The sequence below is a fragment of the Sus scrofa genome, chromosome 7, assembly GCF_054392235.1.
Source record: "Sus scrofa isolate SSC_HxYL_T2T_F1_AM1 chromosome 7, Sscrofa_HxYL_maternal_Yorkshire_Landrace_v2.0, whole genome shotgun sequence".
NCBI classification, from domain to species: Eukaryota; Metazoa; Chordata; class Mammalia; order Artiodactyla; family Suidae; genus Sus; species Sus scrofa.
The window spans coordinates 71285309-71306547 of record NC_139389.1 but is presented as its reverse complement, the minus strand read 5'-3'; the positions used below and the strand labels follow the sequence as shown (position 1 = coordinate 71306547).

Sequence of the window (21239 nt, the reverse complement as noted above, 5' to 3'; positions counted from 1 at the left end):
TCACCAAACTCAAACCCTTTGACAGTTCATTAGTTTGCATATTCCTTCCTGTCCTATTTTGGAACAGATATCTTTGTGAAATCTCCCAGAGTCTTCCAGTTGAGCATCAGGATGTCTAGCATATTTTTTTGTATGTGATCTCTATAAGTCCTAGCATACTCCTTAGTACATTGTATTATTGTATTTAAATTATTAGATCAGTTAGTCTTCCTTGCTGTACTCTAGAGTCCTTAAGAAGAAAGTTTTATTTTTTACTCATCTTTGTTTTTCCAGTACTTACCACAGGCTGTATATATCACACTGAAGCTTTTTCATGGATTATTATTAAATTAATGAATAAATAAATGGGAGGGGTCAAAGTTTCTATACAAACGATTGAATTCTGATATAGGGCAATGCAGTATGGCAGAGCAGAAGAGTATTGAAAGCATTCATAGGGTGTAGCAATGTTTGCTAAAATAGATGGTCTCAAAAAAGGCAGGCAGGAAGGAAAATTTTATAAATCAGCTTTGTTTACTCTAAAGTAAAATCAGATTCCCAGTAGAAGAGTATGGGGAGTCTGATTTGCAGAGCAGGCTCTAAATATCTATGAACATTTTCTTTTCTTTTTTTTTTTTTTTTTTTTGTCTTTGTTGTTGTTGTTGTTGTTGTTGCTATTTCTTGGGCCGCTCCCGCGGCATGTGGAGGTTCCCAGGCTAGGGGTCGAATCGGAGCTGTAGCCACTGGCCTACGCCAGAGCCACAGCAACGCGGGATCCGAGCCGCGTCTGCAACCTACACCACAGCTCATGGCAACGCCGGATCGTTAACCCACTGAGCAAGGGCAGGGACCGAACCCGCAACCTCATGGTTCCTAGTTGGATTCGTTAACCACTGCGCCACGACGGGAACTCCTCTATGAACATTTTCAGTTAGGAATCCAAAAGCTTATACTACAGAGTAAGATTAGAAGCATCCAGAAATAGTCAGAGCCAAGTCATACAGTATGAATTCTTCAAACATATTAAATAAACACTTAGAATTGAAATCCAGAAGTATGTTAGAACTTGATGAGTTTATTTAAAGAATATTTCAAAGAGTTTGATTACTAGGGTCCAGGAGGGATCACTGAAGAGTCCTCTTATTGGGAAGGTCCTCTATATGCTCAGAGTTTGGAGAGGATAGCACAGTCATAGGTGAAAAGGCAGTGACTTAACAAGAGTTCAGGGGTCACAAAATTTGGCATTAGGTAAACAGAGGTGAGAAACAAGCTATAGATATAGTAAGCAAATAATAAGTATAGATATTAGGGATGGGCTAAAGTAAGCTTATTGACATTATTTTATTACAAGTAAAAAATTGAAAGGAGAGATGCTGCAGTAGACCGAGAAATACAGAAGTGAAAACATGGGACAGGTTGCAGATAGTGGTAAGTTTGGTCTCAAAAACAGGTCGTAGAATCAAGACTTAGATTATGAAGCAATTGGTAAGGTGTTTTCTTGGGGAACGAGGGTCTTTTTCTAACTGGCAATGCTCCTTGGCTTATCCTTTTACCTTTTGAAGGATTTCTTCTGTACCTCATAAACTGGAGAGGAGCATAGGGCCTAATAGTTACCTTTTGATATGTCCCTGGAAACAGTTTTTGTTAGTTTGATACTATTTTCTGTAACCATAATTTTATTTTATTTGAATTACTTATAAAGTTAGTGTTAAACAGCATGGTTTGTTGATGATATAGTGGTATTCCTCAGTGTCCTTTATAAAATTTTATAATCCTCATTTAGATTTAGGAATGCTAATTCTGTTAGTACTAATTAATAATAGCCTGTTCTAGAAAAGTAACATGATGAATATCTAAAGCAAACCAAATAAGTGTTTTGAAATCTCAAGAACCAACAAATAATCTTCAGAGACCTAAAATTGTTAAAGTTTAAAACAGAATATGATGAAATTTCAGAGTTCCCATCATGAAACAAATCTGACTAGGAACCATGAGGTTTCAGGTTTGATCCCTGGCCTCACTTGATGGGTTAAGGATCCAGCGTTGCCATGAGCTGTGGTATAGGTTGCAGACACGGCTTGGATCTGGCATTGCTGTGCCTGTGGTGTAGACCTGCAGCTATAGCTCCAATTCCACCCCTAGCCTGGGAACCTCCATATGCCATGGGTGTGGCCCTAAAAAAAAAGACAAAAAGACAAAAACAAAAGAAAAACCAAACAGAATATGATGAAATTTCAGATACACCACAGTATGCAATTATGATAGCACATTCTCCCAGTTTATTGCCTCAAAAAAAGTGAAATTGAAAGTAATTGACCAAAAACAAATGGTTTTTGTTCTAACACGCAGCTACCAATAAGGTAATGCCCACGACTTAGAGTTTATAACTGCCTATACCTAATTTCATTGTGGATATAAGCAGGTAATTTCTCCTTGAAGAATGAGTACTTTGTGAGAAATACCTTATTTATACGTGCTCCTATTTTGTTTTTATTCTAAAACTACTCTTCTTCTGCCTCAATAGGATTTTTAAGTCTGGCAGGTCATTAACAAGCAGATGAGATTCACTTGCTTTTTAAAGTTGAAGAATTATTATTGGAAATAATAAAATACTAGTTATAATCAGTATTTGTGCCTGTTGAACTGATTTTCTGGTTCATGAGTTTGTTTGGTGCACTTGTGTGTGTCATTTTCTCTCCCCAAATTTCAATACAACATCAGATACACACTATTCCTTTGAAATAGCTATTATTTACTAGTTACAGCTTAAGATAAATAATTTTAATGAGATCTCCAGGCATTACAAAATAGATTCTATAATGTATAATATATATTGGATAAAATGGAAGTTAAAGTAATTATATTATTTCCATTTTAATATGATGATGATTATAAAAATAATGCTTAACATTTATTGACATGCCAGACACTAGCCCAGGTACTTTGCATTCATTAATTCAGTTAATCCTCACAACTACTCAATTAAGTAAGTACTATTATGTTTTCATTTTACAAATAAGAGTGTAAGGCATGGACAGGTAAAGTACCTTGCCCAAAGTTATGCGCTTGGCAAAACCAGAATTCTAACTCAGCCTCATACCAGAATTCCTTGCACATTATCACTTCACCATATCAAGTAACTTGCTGCATCCTTTTTTCAAAATCTAGAAAAGTAATGTGGAGATTAATAACCTCTAAATCAGTGGTTCCCAGTCTTGATTATATGCTGGAATCATGTGATTACTTCCAGAGATTGTGATTTAATTAGTATAAGTTATGGCCTGGGCTTTGGGGTCTTCAGAAATTCTTCAGCCAGTGGGCAGTTAAGGTTGTAAGCCACTGTCCTAAATGGCCACTGACTGTGAAAATGGAAATAATAATAGCAAAATCACACTACATGCTTTTCTGATTACAATAGGAGTAAAGCTAGTAAGCACGCATTTTTAAAGCTATGAGAGCACTCATTTCACAGAAGTGATCATTTGATTTAATATGTAACCGTGGTGTTAATATATCATATTTTTGTTTTGTTTTAAATGCAGACATAACCCGTACTTACCTTGAACAAGAGACTACAGGAAGAAAAAAAAGTACACTGCCAGATGAGCAACGGACTGTGAATTCTAAGGGAAGCATTCATCAGAAACCCTATGAATTAATTAATAAAGCTACATATGAGGATACAAAGCCATCAGAGCAGAGATCAAGGAGTTTTGAGGTCATCAGTCTTGATCCAGGTGATGAGACAGCTTACTGCACTACAGAGAAATCCAAGTGAGTGCTAGCAGTCTTAGATTTAGAGAGTAAGAATTGGGAGAACTCTTTCTTCCTCCTTTCCTTCTCTGTCTCTCCCTTTCTTCTTTGTAATGTGGGCTAAACTTGATGTATCATTAACTTATTAGAATTTGGGGAATCTACCAGAGTTAGTATTTTCATTACGTTGATATAATGCATTTAAATTGCTAAGTGCAAAAACACGAGATGAGTTTGGATGAAGGCCATGACGTTTTGTTATTTTCTTTTCGAGTATTATTTTATGTGACCTTTCATTTGGAATCTGGAAATAACTCTTAAGTTGATATATATGGGATATTATTCAAGAGAGCCATAACCTGGCAGCTCCAGGACAAACTAAGCCCAAAGATGTGTTTTGGTTTTGGTCAGCACTGTTTTCCATTTAAATGAATTTGAATGATTTTGGAAGAGCTTTCTACTCTCACATTTCCTTATTGTTTTACATTCTGCAGCTTCTATCCATTCATTTTACCTACTTATCCTGTGAAAGCATTTAAATTTGTGACACTTCTGACTTTTACCTATGGAAGTAAAGCACTTCAATAAATAGTTATGTACTATAAATATACTGCTAAATTTAAAGATTTTCAGTGATTAGTATAATTCACAATTATATTGATTTTTGTTTTTGGGGGTTTTTTTGTTTGTTTGTTTGTTTGTTTGTTGGTGTTTTTGCCCTTTCTAGGGCTGCTCCCATGGCATATGGAGGTTCCCAGGCTGTGGGTCTAATCGGAGCTGTTGCTGCTGGCCTACCCCACAGCCACAGCAATGTGGGATCTAAATCATTTCTGTGACCGACACCACAGCTCACGGCAACACCAGATCCTTAACCCACTGAGCCAGGCCAGGGATCAAACCCGCAACCTCATGGTTCCTTGTCGGATTCGTTAACCACTGCGCCATGACAGGAACTGCCACAATTACATTGAAATATAAATATTTTCAGCCCAGACAAAATCATATTTTATTTATTTTTTATATGCACAAACATGTGCATTATATTATTCACTTTATAGAGCAAAAAGAATGAAAAAAATGCTCCAAAAAGAAATAAATAGATTGTGTGGGATAACATGCCATGGAATATTGTAGGGGAACCTTTAAAAGAGTAAAATAAATCTACATGTACAAACATGGACCTTTGTCCATTTATATGTGTGTGTGGGTGAATATGCATGCAAAAAAAGCATATATGTATATCTACACACTTATGTGTTGCCTTGAATGTCTTCACTTTCTCTTTGAGTAAAATGAGTTCTCTAAGTTCCAGTAGCATATTGACCTAGATCTTTATGTTAGTTATATTGTACCCAGCAAAGTACCACCCCATAATGAATTTCAGGTACGTAGGCAAAATCATATTTTAAAGAATACTATTTTAACCCGCTTTAAATTAGGAATAGCTATTTCTATTTACTTAAATATTATGAAGTAGATATTTTTGAATATTAATGTATAATTAAATAGATATACTACTATGTTCTGACCTCTTAAACAGTCACTTATGTTCTTAACAAAGTATAGATTAGAGTACATTTTTGGGGGGATAGGGATGAATGAAGAGGGTTAAATGTTTTATAACCACATGGGAAAAGTAAATAGTAGAGATTGGGGAAAAGTCATCCCTTCTCTTCCTTTGTAGTACTTGCTAACAAGTCAATATTGTTCTCAATTAGCATGCACATTGTCAAAAACTTTGCTTACTCTTAAATGTTATAAGAACTGGTTTTCATGGGGGTTTTTTTGGTTTGTCTTTTGGCTTTTTTTGCTTTTTAGGGCTATACCCACGGCATATGAACATTCCCAGGCTAGGGGTCGTATTGGAACTACACCTGCCAGCCTACACCACAGCCACAGAAGTGCCAGATCTGAGTGTGCCTGTGACCTACACCACAGCTCAAGGCAGTGCTGGATCCCTGACCTGCTGAGCAAGGCTGGGGATTGAACCCGAATCCTCATGGATGCTAGTCAGATTCGTTTCTGCTGTGCCACAGTGGGAACTCCCGGTTTTCACTTTCAATGTTATGACTTTAAGAATAAAAAGATGATACTCTGTCAATTATAATGAAAAATATTTATTGTTCCCACTTTCAGAAAAGTAAGAAATGTAGCTGGAGTCTTGACCAAAAGCACAAATTGAATTAATATTTATAGCCTCTTAAAACCTGGATTCTTTAAGGATGTTGAGCCATGAGTTTCTGTGTATGTTACCAAATACGTTTTGTAGATATAGCCCTCTCAGTTGATAAATTAGCACCTGTGTGAAATTGTAATTTTTTTTTTAATCCATAGTATTTTCTTAACAGTGCCATTACAAGAGAAGTTTTAAATTAAGTTTCTTTACATATCTGTTGTTAAAATTAAATGTTTTCTCAATTTGAAATATAAAATGTATAAATCCTGTATAGTAGAAATTATATATATTAATAGTTGTCTTTTTTACAGCATTATGGAACATAGAAATAATGATTTGGATTATGAATGTATGATTCCTTCTCAAGTTACTTCAGACCTAGATCAAGAGAAGACAATAGCATTTCTTCTAAAAGAATTGGAAATTCTCAAAGCAAGCAATAAAAAGGTACAATGTAGAAAGTCTGGTAGTTGTACAATATGCTTTTAGCTATTGACCTTCTAAGTTTGCTTTGTCACCCATCATAATTCAGTTTTATTGTGTACTTTAATCCTTTAACAGTAGCTTTATGCTGTTGCCATACCATGCTGTTCAGGGTATGATTGAGTTGAGACATGGGCTATTAAAGGCAATTTATTTGGTTTCCTGCCTTGCTGATTTGCCACATGTCACTTCCGTTTTCATAGATCTATAGTACCTTGCACAGATAACCCCCCCAAAAGGATTCAAGTTTAACTATAATAAAACGACTTCAGTATTATAGAGAGTAGGAAGTATAATGCATTGGTTTCATGTTACTTTCTTAACTTTTTAATTTTCTTTATTAGTATCTGTGCCCTGTATTTCACCTCAGTAATTTATGTAAACTTTAAATTACCAAGGCTTAGCAATATTGCCATTTACCTTGTGTTATCTTATACTGCTACATTTTATCCAATCCACTTTGTCATGTCAGGTTTTATCCTTTCTTACTCTTTTTCTAGTTACATTCATTTAAGCTTTAATGTTATTAAATAATGTTCGCTTTCTATGCTTTCTTATTTTTTTTAGTGTCTACTTACTTTTCTGATTCTAACATTCTAGTTGTTTGACCTAATCAAACTGAAGCATATTAGGAATATTGATCATGCCTGATGGAAAACAACACAAATGACAAAACGAAAGTAAAAATTAAAAAGAAGATATTTGGAGGGATTCTGTATAAAAGCATGAGATATTTTCTGTACTTTCATTTAGCAGTTATTTATTACATGCCAATTATAAGTCAGGTCCAATGGCAATTTAAATGGAATATGATGGCATAGCATTCTCAAAGGGAGATTTGTATCAGATATTAAGATTATTATCTTAATTAATTTTGTTTCAAAATATTAAAATTACAAAGAGGATCTGTAATTTGTGCTTTCCATTATTTTATTAGGATAGTCCTTCCAAAGCTTTGCTTTAAGACAAAAGAATGGATCAGATAGCTTTTTGCCGTAGTTATTTTTAATAATAATGTTCCTTCTTTAATTTCATTTGCCTGTATACACACACACAAATTAAGTGTATATTAAAATGTTTTTATAATTTCTATATCATTTCAGGTAATTATTATTTATCTTAAAACCTTAAATATTATAGTTTTTTGGGGTTTTTTTGCTCATGGAGTTGTCTTAACAAAGTTAAATGTAATATTATATAAGGGTTTAGAAAAAAGCAAAAATTAACTTAGAGGTTAATTATATTATGCAAGAAATTCATCAGATAACAATCTTTTTTTTTTTAATGTGTTTTAGCTTCAAGAAAAACTGACTGAAGAAGATAAAGAACAGAGAAAACTAAAGCTTAAGCTGGAACTCCAAGAAAAAGCATCAGAAGCTCAAATTGCTGAAAAGACAGCAGGTATAGTAGATGAGTATTAACATGGCATTAAGAATCATACAAAAATTGTTATATATATGATGTGGCTTGGAGAATACTAGCATACTAGCTTATTTGCCAAAGGAGGGAAGGCTCTGTCTTTTTTTTTTTTTTTTTTTTTTGGCTGCTTAGAAAATAGGTGGCTTTAACATCCTGGTACTGGTATTAGTGAGAGCTTTACCTGTATTCATACTGATTTGGGCATTAAATGCATTGTTAACACCATGTCAATCCAATCACAAAAAGGTTGTTTGTTTTGTTGGAAGGGCCTGAACAAACAAGGGGAAATAATGATTACCAGTGCCTCTACCTTTCAACCAGCAGTTCAGATACCACTTATTGTTTTAGCTCGTTGAGAGGAAATACTCCTTTGTATGAAGATAGTCATATATTCATTGCCAGTGGAAACCTACATTTGATTCAAAAATCTGCTTTGTGCAGTTAATAAATTTTCATCTGATGACATGGATGATGATGAAGATAATGTTTTCCTTGTAAAGATTAAAGTATAAGGTTGCCAGAGTTTATAAATGACTGCCTATGTTTTGGAGTCTCTCTTCACTCACAGGTCTTTGCAAGAACATTTTTGAAATATATCTGTGGTGTGTTACAGATATGATCAGATGACTGATTCTCACTTGTGTCTGATGGATTCTCTCTCTCCCCTCCATTGTGTGTATTATCCCAGTGACTCTTTTTAGTATGTTAAGGAAAGAGGCATGTCATAGAATAGTAGAAATAAGAATTCAGAGGCATTTTGTAGATAAGTCATTTTAACATTTTTATATCAGTTGGAATGCTTTTAAGAAATAGTTGTATTTTGTGATTAGTTAAAAGTTATAGTCATACCTTATAAAACACTTAACTTGGTTGCATATATGAATGAATTCTGGTGATTTAGGTCAGAGACATGATTAACAAATATAGTGTGTCTTCAAGCTATTACTGTGCAAAGTGGAACTAAATGTTACTATGAAAATATAAACAAGATGATCATAAATAAATATTTCAGCCAAATACCAGATGGTTGTTTTTCTGTTAAACTACCAAGGATTTTTTGGTCTCTTTTTTAATAGGGAAATATGAGAGTAATATATTTTAAGGAAAATTAACAGTATATTAAAAATGAGTAATTCAAATATAAATTTATAATGATTTATAAGTTTCTTGGCTTTTTATGATCAAATATGTGTACCAGTTGCTAGACTGTTATTACAAGAAGTAAAATTGTTTTGCTTTATAATTTAACTTTGTATACATCTTACAGAAGTAATTTAATAGGATTTAGGCCATCATGATTTACTGAGGATCATGAATGAGTATATCTGCATAGTTTATTTATCTCTTGGAGGGGAAAACTCATGAAGCACTAATATTTACTCTTTAAACTCTTCTATAACATAGCTAATATTAAACTTCATGTATTTATTTACTGGTATATATTTAAGAGTTCCCTATGACTAAACAGTATGAATCATGCATTCATAAAGTGGAAAAATTTGATTGCTTTATGGTTCTTGTTAATCAGATTCTTCTCATTAATGACAAAATATTATTTTAATAAGTGTTGAATATTTGAAAGATGTTTAGTATGTTTTTATAGCTCCTAATTGATGTTTAGTATGTTTTTATAGCTTCTAAGTGTTGTATGGTTTCTTTGTAGCTGAGCAATATAATTAAAACAAATATGTCCAACCATTTAGTTACAGAAATGACACAAAATTTAAATCCTCTAAAGTTTTCTAAAGTATAAATTTTCAAAAAAAAAAAAAGGCAGGGGTAGGTCCTGTTGTGGCACAGTGGAAATGAATCCAGCGAATAACCATGAGCTTGCGGGTTTGATCCCTGGCCTCCATCAGTGGGTTAAGGATCTGGCATTGTTGTGAGCTAAGGTGTAGATTGCAGACACAGCTTGGATCCCAAGTTGCTGTGGCGTGGGCCAGCAGCTACAGCTCTGATTCAACCCCTAGCCTGGGAACCTCCATATGCCGTGGGTGTGGCCCTAAAAAGCAAATAAATAAATAATTTTTCAAAATGTATCTTTACTTTTTAATGTTTCAGTTCTATCTTATTAAGAAAGATTTAAGATGTTTTAACTTTAGAGAGAACTGTTTATTACATGTCAAAAGAAAAAAAACTGAATTGGTTAAAGAATTCATTGTTTTAAAACTACAAGAAATTCATCAACTGAAGTTTTTCAGATTTTCTCATACATAAGTTTTTAAAATGTTTATTTAAAAAAAAGCTAATCTTGGAGTTTTCGTGGCACAGCAGAAATGAATCCAACTAGGAACTATAAGGTTGTAGTTCAATCCCTGGCCTCTCTCAGTGGGTTAAGGATCTGGCGTTGCTGTGAGCCATGGTGTAGATCACAGATGTGGCTTGGATCTGGCATTGCTGTGACTCTGGTTTAGGCTGCCGGCAACAGCTCCGATTGGACCCCTAGCCTGGGAACCTCCATAGACTGTGGGTATGGCCCTAAAAAGAAAAAGAAAAAAAAAAAAAAAGCTAATCTTAAAAAAGCTTGTCTTCTACTTGATCAGTAAGTGCGGTCAGAAAGCTAATACAGTAACAAAAGCAATTATATCACTACCCTAATAGAAAGGGGAACATTTTGGTAGGATGATTACATGTGATAAATGTTTTATTTAGTTGTATGAAAGAATAAAGAACCCATATTAAGAATGGATTTTTGGGAGTTCCCGTCGTGGCTCAGTGGTTAACGAATCTGACCATGAGGTTGCGGGTTCGATCCCTGGCCTTGCTCAGTGGGTTAAGAATCTTGCGTTGCCGTGAGCTGTAGTGTAGGTCGCAAACGCGGCTTGGATCCTGCGTTGTTGTGGCTCTGGTTTAGGCTGGGCGTCTACAGCTCTGATTAGACCCCTAGCCTGGGAACTTCCATATGCTGTGGGAGCGGCCCAAGAAATGGCAAAAAAGAAAAAAGAAAAAAAAAAAAAAGAATGGATTTTTGTTTCTATCACTGCTTATTTTTAATATTATAGTATACTTAAGCAGAATATAAATGTTTTAAAAGTCAGGATATTCCACTTAAAAGAAATAATGCTAAAACATCTGAACATTGAAAATTCCAAAAAAAAAAAAATTGTATTGGGGAAACAACTATTAAAAAATAATAATAAAAAAGAAAATTGCAAATAGGATACAAAAATAAATGTCTAGGTTTTTCAAATAAAACAATTAAAATATGACTGTCTTAAGGAAATAGCTATTTTGTTTGAGTAAATGTGAAGATTTATGTATATAAAGATATTCATATCAGTATAACTTATATGATAGCAGTAGAATTAGAATCAATTGAATAATAAGGCACATTTGTTGTATGAGATAATAATGCAATAATTAAAACAGCATATCTGAAGAATATTTGATGATATGAGAAAAAGTTTATGACTCAAAGTTAAGTGAAAAAAGTAGGGGAAAACTATGATATAATTTTGTTTAAAAAGCTTTATATGCATATACATATACATAATAAAATGAAAGTCAGATTTTGATAGTATTAGATGTATGAATGCTTCAATTAATAGATTTCATTAATGAGTTTTCTACATTGGATATGTGATTAGATTCAGTATTAGAAAAAGTAAATGTTACTCCTAAAAGGTGTGATTTTTTTTTTTTGAGTTACTTGCTCTCTAATCTTTTTTTTTTTTGGTCTTTTTGGGGCCACACCTGCAGCATATGGAGGTTCCCAGGCTAGGGGTCCAGTTGGAGCCACAGCCACAGCAAGGCCAGATCCGAGCCACGTCTGCAGTCTACACCACAGCTCACAGTAATGCCGGATCCTTAAACCACTGAGTGAGGCCGGGGATTGAACCCGCAACCTCATGGTTCCTAGTCAGATTCATTTACACTGTGCCATACCACGGATGATGATGGACAGACGGGAACTCCTTGCTCTCTAACCTTAATTCCTTAATTCCTTTGATAGGTTTGACACATAAAGACCACATAAACCAAAATTTATGAAATTCATATAACTGATGAAGTCTTGCCGTTCTAACTGTACCATTTTTCTTGTCTTTCAGATTTCCCCCTTATATATATCTTTATGTTTATTATGTAACTTATGTATATAAGCTGCCTCCCCAGCTTATATAATTTATAAGAATTTATAAGAATAAATTGTGTAATTTATAAGAATAAAAATCAGGTATAATCAAACCCACATGAAACAAAATATTCCCAGTACTCTGTGAGGCAAAAGGAAGCCATGGGAAGACTCTAAACCTTGGAATCAGAGTGACTGATATGCAAATCACAGCTTTGACACTTAATACTGATCCTGTGCCTTTGGGCAAGTTACTTATTAGCCTCTCCAGGTTTACTTTCTCCCATGTAAAATGTAAATATTAACTAATTTACTAGGTTATTTTAAGGATTAGAGATAATGTATAGAAGCACCTCGGATGTAACTGGTTCTCAGTAAGTTGTAGCTAATATTAATACTTGATTATTTTTATGTTTATCAAATATTAAACCTTTGATAGTGTAATAAGTCATGAGAAGATTTTTGGTCTTTTTAGCTTTTCATTAAAATTAATGGTTCATTGTTAGTAGATTTTAAAAGGGACATAAACAGAAAAGTAAAAAGAAATAGTTTGGAAACAAAGGATTGGATGATGAAACAAATTACCATTGAGATATATATATATATATACACACATATATATATATATACATACACATTCATTTTTTATTAGCACTAATACATTTTATTTATTTATTTATTTTAAATACACTTTAATTAAATGTGAATCTCCACATAAGTGAGATGCACAGAATTTGGGCTTTAACCTCGTGTGTACCTATGATATACCTTCAGGTACACTGTTATAATAGCATTTCCTTTGCTTCTCTGTTAGTTTTTAAATAATGTGAATACTATCATTTTTAATGTGCTCTCATGAGAGTTTGGAATTCACTGTGTCCTACATCATGATAAAATCTCAAATGCTTGAACTTTTAACCTTCCTCTCCTTTTTTGACATCATCATTGCCATCATCACTATCAATACTGCTTTTATTAGACACTAAAGGAACTGTGTTAACTTCTTTAAAAATTCAATACAAAATATTTATTGAAGGGGTTTTTATATTGTGGATGCCGTGTTCATAGGCACCGAATATACCTCAGTAAATAAGACAGATTTGGTATGTCAAATATATCTTTGACATGCCATGTCAAACACGGCACATGGAGGTTCCCAGACTAGGTGTTGAATTGGAGCTGCAGCTGCCAGGATACACCACAGCAACAGAAACGCCAGATCCAAGCGATGTCTATGACCTACACTGCAGCTCACTGGCAACGCAGGATCTTTAACCCACTGAGAGAGGCCAGGGATCAAACCCACATCCTCATGGATGCTGGTTGAGTTTGTTACCACTGAGCCACAGTGGGAACTTCCCAACATGTCTTTTTATTTGCAGTCACTTTTCATTCATAATACATCATTATAATAGATAGTGATTAAATGCTCAGACTTTGGATTCAGACCTTTGTTCTAATCTTTTTACAACCTCACATGTGTAAGTGACAGCCTCACTAAGATTTGGTTAAAACCTACTTTATAGGTTGCTGTGATGTCTTAAGTGAGATAATGTTTATGAAGTACTTAACTCATTAGAAAGCACTCAATAAATGGCAGTTGTAATTGTGACAATAAGATGATGTCACCATCTTGTTTTCTCAAGACTTCTTGATCTAATGGAGACGTATCAAAGTGAAACTAGCTATTTGTATGTTTTTGTTTCACAAAGAATTAATATGTGTTTCTTGTTAAAAATAGTTTATAAAGTATTTTATATATCTCAGTTTATCCACACAGTTTTTAGTTTTTCTTGACTTTCAGATTTAACATTATTTAGAAAGTTTGAAAATATGAAAAAAAGGTTTTAAACCTCCATAAAAAATAAAGGAAAAATATATGATAAGCAGATCTTGCTGTGCTTTATCTCATTAAATTGTACATGTGGCTAATATTGTTTGTAAATTGTTGGAATGTATGACCTTCATGATATTTTAGAGAAGCACAGTAGAAACATTTAGTCTCTTCTTTAGGTAAACATCTTTTTCATCTAAATAAAGTGACTAAACCACAAATACTTTAAAATCCTTTTACTTAAATTGAATTTGATAGTAAGAGATAGTTTATATGGCCTGATTTGCATCCATTAATTACTCTTAGGTCAGTGATGTAGTTATAACTGTTAAATGTAATTTGTTTAATTAAAACTTTCATTTTTCTGAAACAGTCTCAGTGGGCATTATCTAGTGTTTACGTCTCTTAATTTTTATTAAAATCTATTGCAATTACAGTATACAAATATTTTAAATTTTTACACAGAAAAGTATTTATTAGTTTTTATAAGTTATTTTTGTGATATTTAAAATATTTATATTTCTTTAAAGACCTTATTTTTCTATTTCTTAAATGCTCACTTGAGAATCTCTGCTCTATATGTTAGTTATTTTTCTTTCTTGCATGTCATCCATTAAAGATTAGCTGTGGAAGCTTGGAGCATGGAGAGATTATGAATGACAGAACAACTCCTGTAGAATAATAATCAGTTTTTGGTATTTAATGCTGTTTGACTTTTGCAGACACATTTCTTATTAACCTTTGGTACAAAGAGAAATCCAGGTTCCTGATATCTCATGGAGAAGATGAATTTGAGATCCTCTTCCAATTAAACTGAAATAAGGCCAATATTGGGTTTTAGCCAAAAGAACTCCTTAGTTCCTTAAGTCTTATATTTGTATAAATCTATCTATCTGTCTATCTATCTGTCTATCTATCTTAGTTACATTTTACATGTAATTCAGTGGTTACATGATTTGCTCAGTATACCGTACTGATTCTGTAAGCATTTAATATGCTTTTCAATTTAAACATAGATTCTTTTCTCTACACCCAAATTTAGACTGATACATGTAAATGAAAAAATATTAAGTAAGCCCTTCTTATTACAGAGAATGTTCATTTATTTTGGTAGTGAGGAGATGAGTATAATTGTTATTGTTTAAAGCATCAGAACATAGGATCTCTGAAAACATAAAAAGGTTTTCTATTCAGGTTAACATCTAAATGTTAAAAGTATAGATATGTAACCTACTGTGATAGCAAATATATTAAGACATCCCAAGTAATTAACATGGCAAAATAAAAATTGTTGTATAATGGAAAATGTTTACCTTGTTCTCTAGTGAAAAAAATTATTTGTTATAATATACTATATCTCAGATGATGCTGACCATATAATGATTAAGAGTGAGTTCTATATATCAAAAAATAGAAATAATGTAATATTTATTTTATGAAATAATACACATTGGAATCCCATTTTTCTGTGTGTGTATATATATATATACACACACACACATAATGGGCATTAATAAAATGTGTTAGGCTTTAATCTAAAACTTAAATGCTACAACATATTAATTATAGTGAAGCATTACATATATATATGTAAATTTGAAAGGAAAAAGGATTTCAAGAATATGACCAGTCATTTCAGATAAAAGCAAAAAAGCCCGCCTCTGTGAAATATAGCAGTTAGAAATATTGATAGGTAGAATGCTGATTATATTATCATCTTTGGTTAGAATATCCTGTGGGTATGAATCAGGCTTAATTACAATGAGTACTAGGTTAAATAATACTTCTAGGTAAAGTATGGCTATTTTTTTCTAACTTCTCTCCCTAGGAAGGTGTTTTTCTGGGAAACACACACACACACACACACACACACACACACAAACACACACAAAAAAAGCATGGAGGAAACAGGGAGACCATTATAGTAGCCAACAACTGGAAATATTTTGTTAGGTATATAGTAGACTGTGGACTTTGGCATGACATCAGGCATTTGAGGGAATATCATATTACCAGGATATTTAAAACAAAAAATAACCAAACTTCAAAAAATGATTAAGACTTTTTCCACACATTTCATTTATTCTGAAGAAGAGCATATCTTGGGAAAAGTTTAGGTAATGGTTGTATTTCACAGAATTTTCATATTGGTATCTTTTAAAATATAAATTAGATATTCTAGGCAGAAAATAAGTTAAAAACCCTTTGAAATTGTATTTCAAAAGTGCATAAAATAATTGATATTGATTTTAATACTTCAGAGATAAGCTTATATCTTTTACAGTAAAAATTGTAGCTCCGTGTGGTGTGGGTCGCAGGCATGGCTCAGATCCCACGTTGCTGTGGCTGTGGTGTAGGCTGGCAGCTACAGCTCCAATTCGATCCCTAGCCTGGGAACCTCCATATGCTGCTGGTGTGACCCTAGAAAAAAAAAAAAGAGAGAAAAACAAAACAAATTGTAGCTCTGATATCAGATATATTAAATGTTTGAATGTAAATAGCATATTTTAAGAAAACTTTCTTATATAGTCTTTGAAGTATCTGTAATAAATACATGTATATAATAACTTAGTTTTGCCAAAAAGACTTATTATTTTATAGTTGTGCTACTTAAACTTACTATTTTGTATAACGTTCTAATTAATCTTTGGTAATTTCTTACTACTGGTAAGTATAAATTTATAGCAACTTTATTGAGGAAAAATTTAAATATATGTTAAGAGCTTTATGAAATTGATTTTTAATGTAGTAATTATACTTCTAGGAATTTTCCTAAGCATTACCTATGTATATACACACAGTTTTGTGTACAAAGATGTTCATTACTGTGTTGTTTATATAGTAATTGGAATCAGTGTAAAATCTAATTTTAGGAGCATCTTAGTTTAGTCAAATATGGCATGTTCAAATGATAAAATTCTATCTAGTATTTTATATTTTTGAAGAATACTAAAGAATATAGGAAATATTCTGTTTTAAATATACACAGAAAGTTACAAGACTATGCAAAATATTTCTGTCTCCACATTTTTACAATGAACCTGTATTACTTTTTAAGCAGAAATGGTTATTTACAGAATAATCATGTAAAATGCTGAACATTCAAATTCAGTTTTAGAAAAACAGTATTTTGGTTTGTAAAAGAAGTTCTAAAGAAACAAGTTGAATTCAGCAATGTAATACCAAAAATAGAACCATCAAACTACTTGGAGTAGGTTTGTTAATTTTCTCCTGGTCTGTGGCATCTACCATTTGTTTTTAAATTTCCAATAAACAGTTTAAGCTGAGAAAGAGAGATTATAAATTTTAAGGAGATTAAGACATAGTGTAATAATGTTTCTGGTTGTGGAATATATATGTAGTAGTTTCACAAAACAGTAAATGTCATATTTGCAAGGAATTCATTTAGCATGTAAAGCAATAATACTACCAGACAATGTGAAATTCTTTTATACATAGTAAAATCTTCCACAAAACTATTCTCTATGTTATATTTGTTGCTGAGAACTTTAGAATTTGAATTTTAATCAGGATTATTTTAAATGTTTCAAAATGAAATCCCAGTGATTTCTTCTTCCCCCTCTTTAGTGTAGCCTTTGATGTTTACATAACTACCTTAGGATGTTAATAAATGGATTCCTTTTCCTCGAAAATGTCTGCCCTCTAAATTATGTTATTTGGGGAATCATGATTCAGTGTTTAAACTAGAATGTTTTCCAATACACTATCTCACTTCTACTGTATTTTAAAAGTAGTTTGAGAAGTGTAGAATATGGGTTTGTCAATAGACTTGGGTTCTACTAAGAAAATATGTACTCTGTCTTGACTCAATAAACTCATACTTAGTATGGTTCAGCTTCTTCATATTTACTTTTGCCCATATTAGAAAACAATTAGCTTACTAAACAAATTTGAGTATTTGGGGGTGGAGGTGGGGGGGTGATCCACTTTGAGTGTTTCTCATTTGACTAAGAATTATAGGATATTTGATAACCTTGTTTAAAAATGGAGATATCCAAATATTATTGTAAACACCCAATGATTTGTTTTACCTACAATATAAGTATTTTACTTGGTTGGCTTACATAGTAGCTAATAATATTTGTTAATGTAATTTAACTGCTGTGAACCTTTACTGAACAAATATTGAAATTTATTCAAGTCAAAGAAAGAGAATCTCTAATGACTTTTGTTAAAGCTTCTATTTAATAGTTAAGGAGAAAAGTTTGTATGACATACGAGATGCAATTAACAGTAGATTTTACATTTAATAAAAAGAAAGAAGCATGCGTATTTGCTTTATTCATTCCATCATAATTTGCATTAGAGCTGTGGGTGTTTAATGAGCAAATTCCAACTAAAATGCTATATTGATTTTCTAGTGAACTTTGTAATAGTCATCTACCTTGGAAAAGCTCAGTGTTTACAATTAAGTTTTCTTTACTAAAAATGTTTGAGAGTTGCATATTGATTCTTTAGACGAACTGAGTTCTAGAAAAAGTATCAGGTTTTTCACAATCAGCAAATTTCACATGTAACTTAATAAGTGTTAAAAATGATCGTTTAGTAATACCTTAATTTTAAAAAACTTCTCATAGCATTTTAAAAATGTATAATCAGTTTTTATGTGCATATGTTTTATGGTATTTTTAAATTTATAGAATATTCCTTTAAATACTCACATTATTTATATGTATAGCATTGATATAGAATTATTATAGAGGAAAAAGTGTTTTCTCTTGATCACACAGAACCAAATAAACCCTTGACATAAAGTATTTACCTTTAAGCACAGTGATAACTAGACTTATTAAAGCCTTTGATATTACTAGCCTTACCTTTCTCATTAAGTGTTACTGTGTATAAAGTGGAACACAGCTTACAATAAATGTCACTTTATAAAGAGCTCATCACACTATACAGAAATAATAGGAAGCCTATTGGCATTTAAAATTTCGTAATTAGTGTTTTAATCTTTCAGTACGCCAGAATATTTCAGGGCAATATAATGTACATGTTAATCTGTACCTAGGTCACTATTTAGTATCATTTTGTCCATCCTATATGACTCACAAATTAGAAATATTTTATAATGTATAAATTTTAGGAGTTCCTATTGTGACTCAGTGGAAACTAACCCGACTAATAATCATGAGAATGCTGGTTCATTCCCTGGACCTGCTCAGTGGGTTAAGGATCCAGTGTTGCCGTGAGCTGTGGTATAGTTCAGAGCTGTGGCTCGGATCCCACGTGGCTGTGGCTGTGGCCAGCAGCTGTAGCTCCAGTTCAGACCCTAGCCTGGGAACTTCCTTATGCCACAGATGCAGCCCTAAAAAAGAAAAAAAAAATATCTTGGAATATCATGATGTTCTGTACACTAATATCATTCATTATACTATAATATACAATATAGAATGTGTTCTAAGTAATATTTCTTTCAGTTCCCATTTACAATTTTTGCATGGCAATGAAAAATGCTAAGAAGTAAGAAAATTTGAAATGGAAATAGTTGTAAATGATCCAAATTAATCAAAATCACGTTTTTTTTTGTTTGTTTGTTTTTTGTCTTTTTGCCATTTTTCTTGGGCCGCTCCCGCGGCTTATGGAGGTTCCCAGGCTAGGGGTCCAATCGGAGCTATAGCCACTGGCCTACGCCAGAGCCACGGCAACGCGGGATCCGAGCCGCATCTGCAACCTACACCACAGCTCACGGCAACGCCGGATCCTTAACCCACTGAGCAAGGGCAGGGACCGAACCCCCAACCTCATGGTTCCTAGTCAGATTCGTTAACCACTGCGCCACGACAGGAACTCCAAAATCACGTTTTTAATATGTCTAGAAATGAAGCTAAATTGTGCCTGGATTGAGGGTGATAATGGTAATGGTGGCATGAAGTGAATATTTGTTGAGAATTCACTTTATTTGACCAAGAGCTTTTATATATTATCTCATTTAGTTTTCCTAATAAATATAAATGATGGTATTATATTCATTATATATTCCTGAACTATGACCAAAATAATTTAAGAAACATAAAAATGCCAACTTGACTAACTTTAGTATGATAATACCATGGATCTGAATCGTAATATATCATGTTATTTTCTCTAAAATGATACAGATATCCTTCCTAGAAGATTGTTGTACAGTTAGAAAGGGAAAATAGAATTCATTATTGCGTAGTACATTAGAGTCAGAAATTTCTTTCAAGACAGCATGAAGAATTGATTCTTAGAAGCAGAATAGTATGGCACACATAATAGTAATGATACAGCCTTTAAAAAATATATGAAAATTGTGCTGGAAAGTACTGGATCTTCCAGAAGCTGTGCTCATAAAAATAACGTATGAACTTTATCTAAACTGTTGATTAAAAGCATTTGATTTTATGCAAGTGGATATGTAATTGTTCTAGCACATTTTGTCATACATTTTGTTTATCTATTTATCTGTTACTAGAAATCTGTTTCTGAGTTTTGGCTATTATAAATAATGATTCTATGAATATTTCTATTTAAGCCTTTTTATTGACATATGTTGTAATTTTTATATTTTAATTTCCCTCTTTAATGAGTGGAATAGAAAAATCTTATGGTGGGTGTATGTTTCCCTTTTTTTAAGAAAGTGATGAAATGTGATTACACTATCTTACATTCTGCCAGCAGTGTATGAGAATTCTAGGTCGTTTTACATTCTTGCCAACATCTTTACTCAGTTTTTCATGTAAGATATTGCAATAGTTATATACAGCTGACCCTTGAACCAAGCTGGTTTATACTCCACTTATATGCAGATTTTTTTCAGTAGATACATACTACAGTATTATGTGATCCATGGTTCTGCATCCATAGATACAGAGGGCCAACTGTCAAGTTGTACATGGGTTTTTGGCTGCAAGAGGTGGGAGGGGGCCACCTCTAACCCTGGTGTTGTTCAAGGGTCAGCTATATATGATAGCTATCTCAAAGTTTTAATTTGCATTTCTCTAATGACTTAAAATGCTAAGTACCTTGTCTTGTGCTTATTTACCAGCACTATGTCTACTTTGATAAAATGCTCAAGTTTTTTGCCTATTTTTTAATTTGGTTTTTTGTTTCCTTATTATTGAACTTTGATAGTTTTAGAACGTATGTTTTTGGTCCAAGTCTTTTATCAGATAAATCCTTTGTAGTTATTTTCTTCCAGTCTGGGTCTTGTCTTTTCATTTTCTTATCAGTATCTTTTGAAGAGTGGAAAATTTAAATTAAAGTCCTATTCATCTGTTTTTAAGTTGGAGTATGTTTTGGTATTATAGTTAAAGCACATTGCCTACCTAAAGTCAAAGAAGTTTTCTTCCAGAAATTTTATAATTTTAGGTTTTGCATTTGGGACTTACTCCTTTTCTGGAATGCAAGGTTGGTTTACCATTTAAAAAAAAAAAAAAACTATTAAAATTACCAAAATAACATACCAAGAGAAACAGTCTGATCATCTCAAGACCACACTCTGCCTTCTTGGTTCAGCTCTTATACTGTGAACAAGT

At 32.8% G+C, this 21239-nt stretch overlaps 1 protein-coding gene across 34 annotated transcripts in view; it reads left to right on the top strand.

Moving 5' to 3' along the window:
* Nucleotides 1–21239, top strand: part of MIPOL1 (mirror-image polydactyly 1) — a 308128-nt gene that overhangs the window by 73275 nt on the left and 213614 nt on the right. For all 34 annotated transcript variants that reach the window (XR_014810636.1, XR_014810633.1, XR_014810632.1 and 31 more), the window contains 3 exons: nucleotides 3522–3753; nucleotides 6220–6355; nucleotides 7687–7792. Coding sequence is in view for 12 of the 34 variants with exons in the window: in XM_021099138.2 (XP_020954797.1) it covers nucleotides 3522–3753; nucleotides 6220–6355; nucleotides 7687–7792 (474 nt within the window). In the remaining 22 variants the exon portion in view is untranslated. The remainder of the gene's footprint in view (nucleotides 1–3521; nucleotides 3754–6219; nucleotides 6356–7686; nucleotides 7793–21239) is intronic.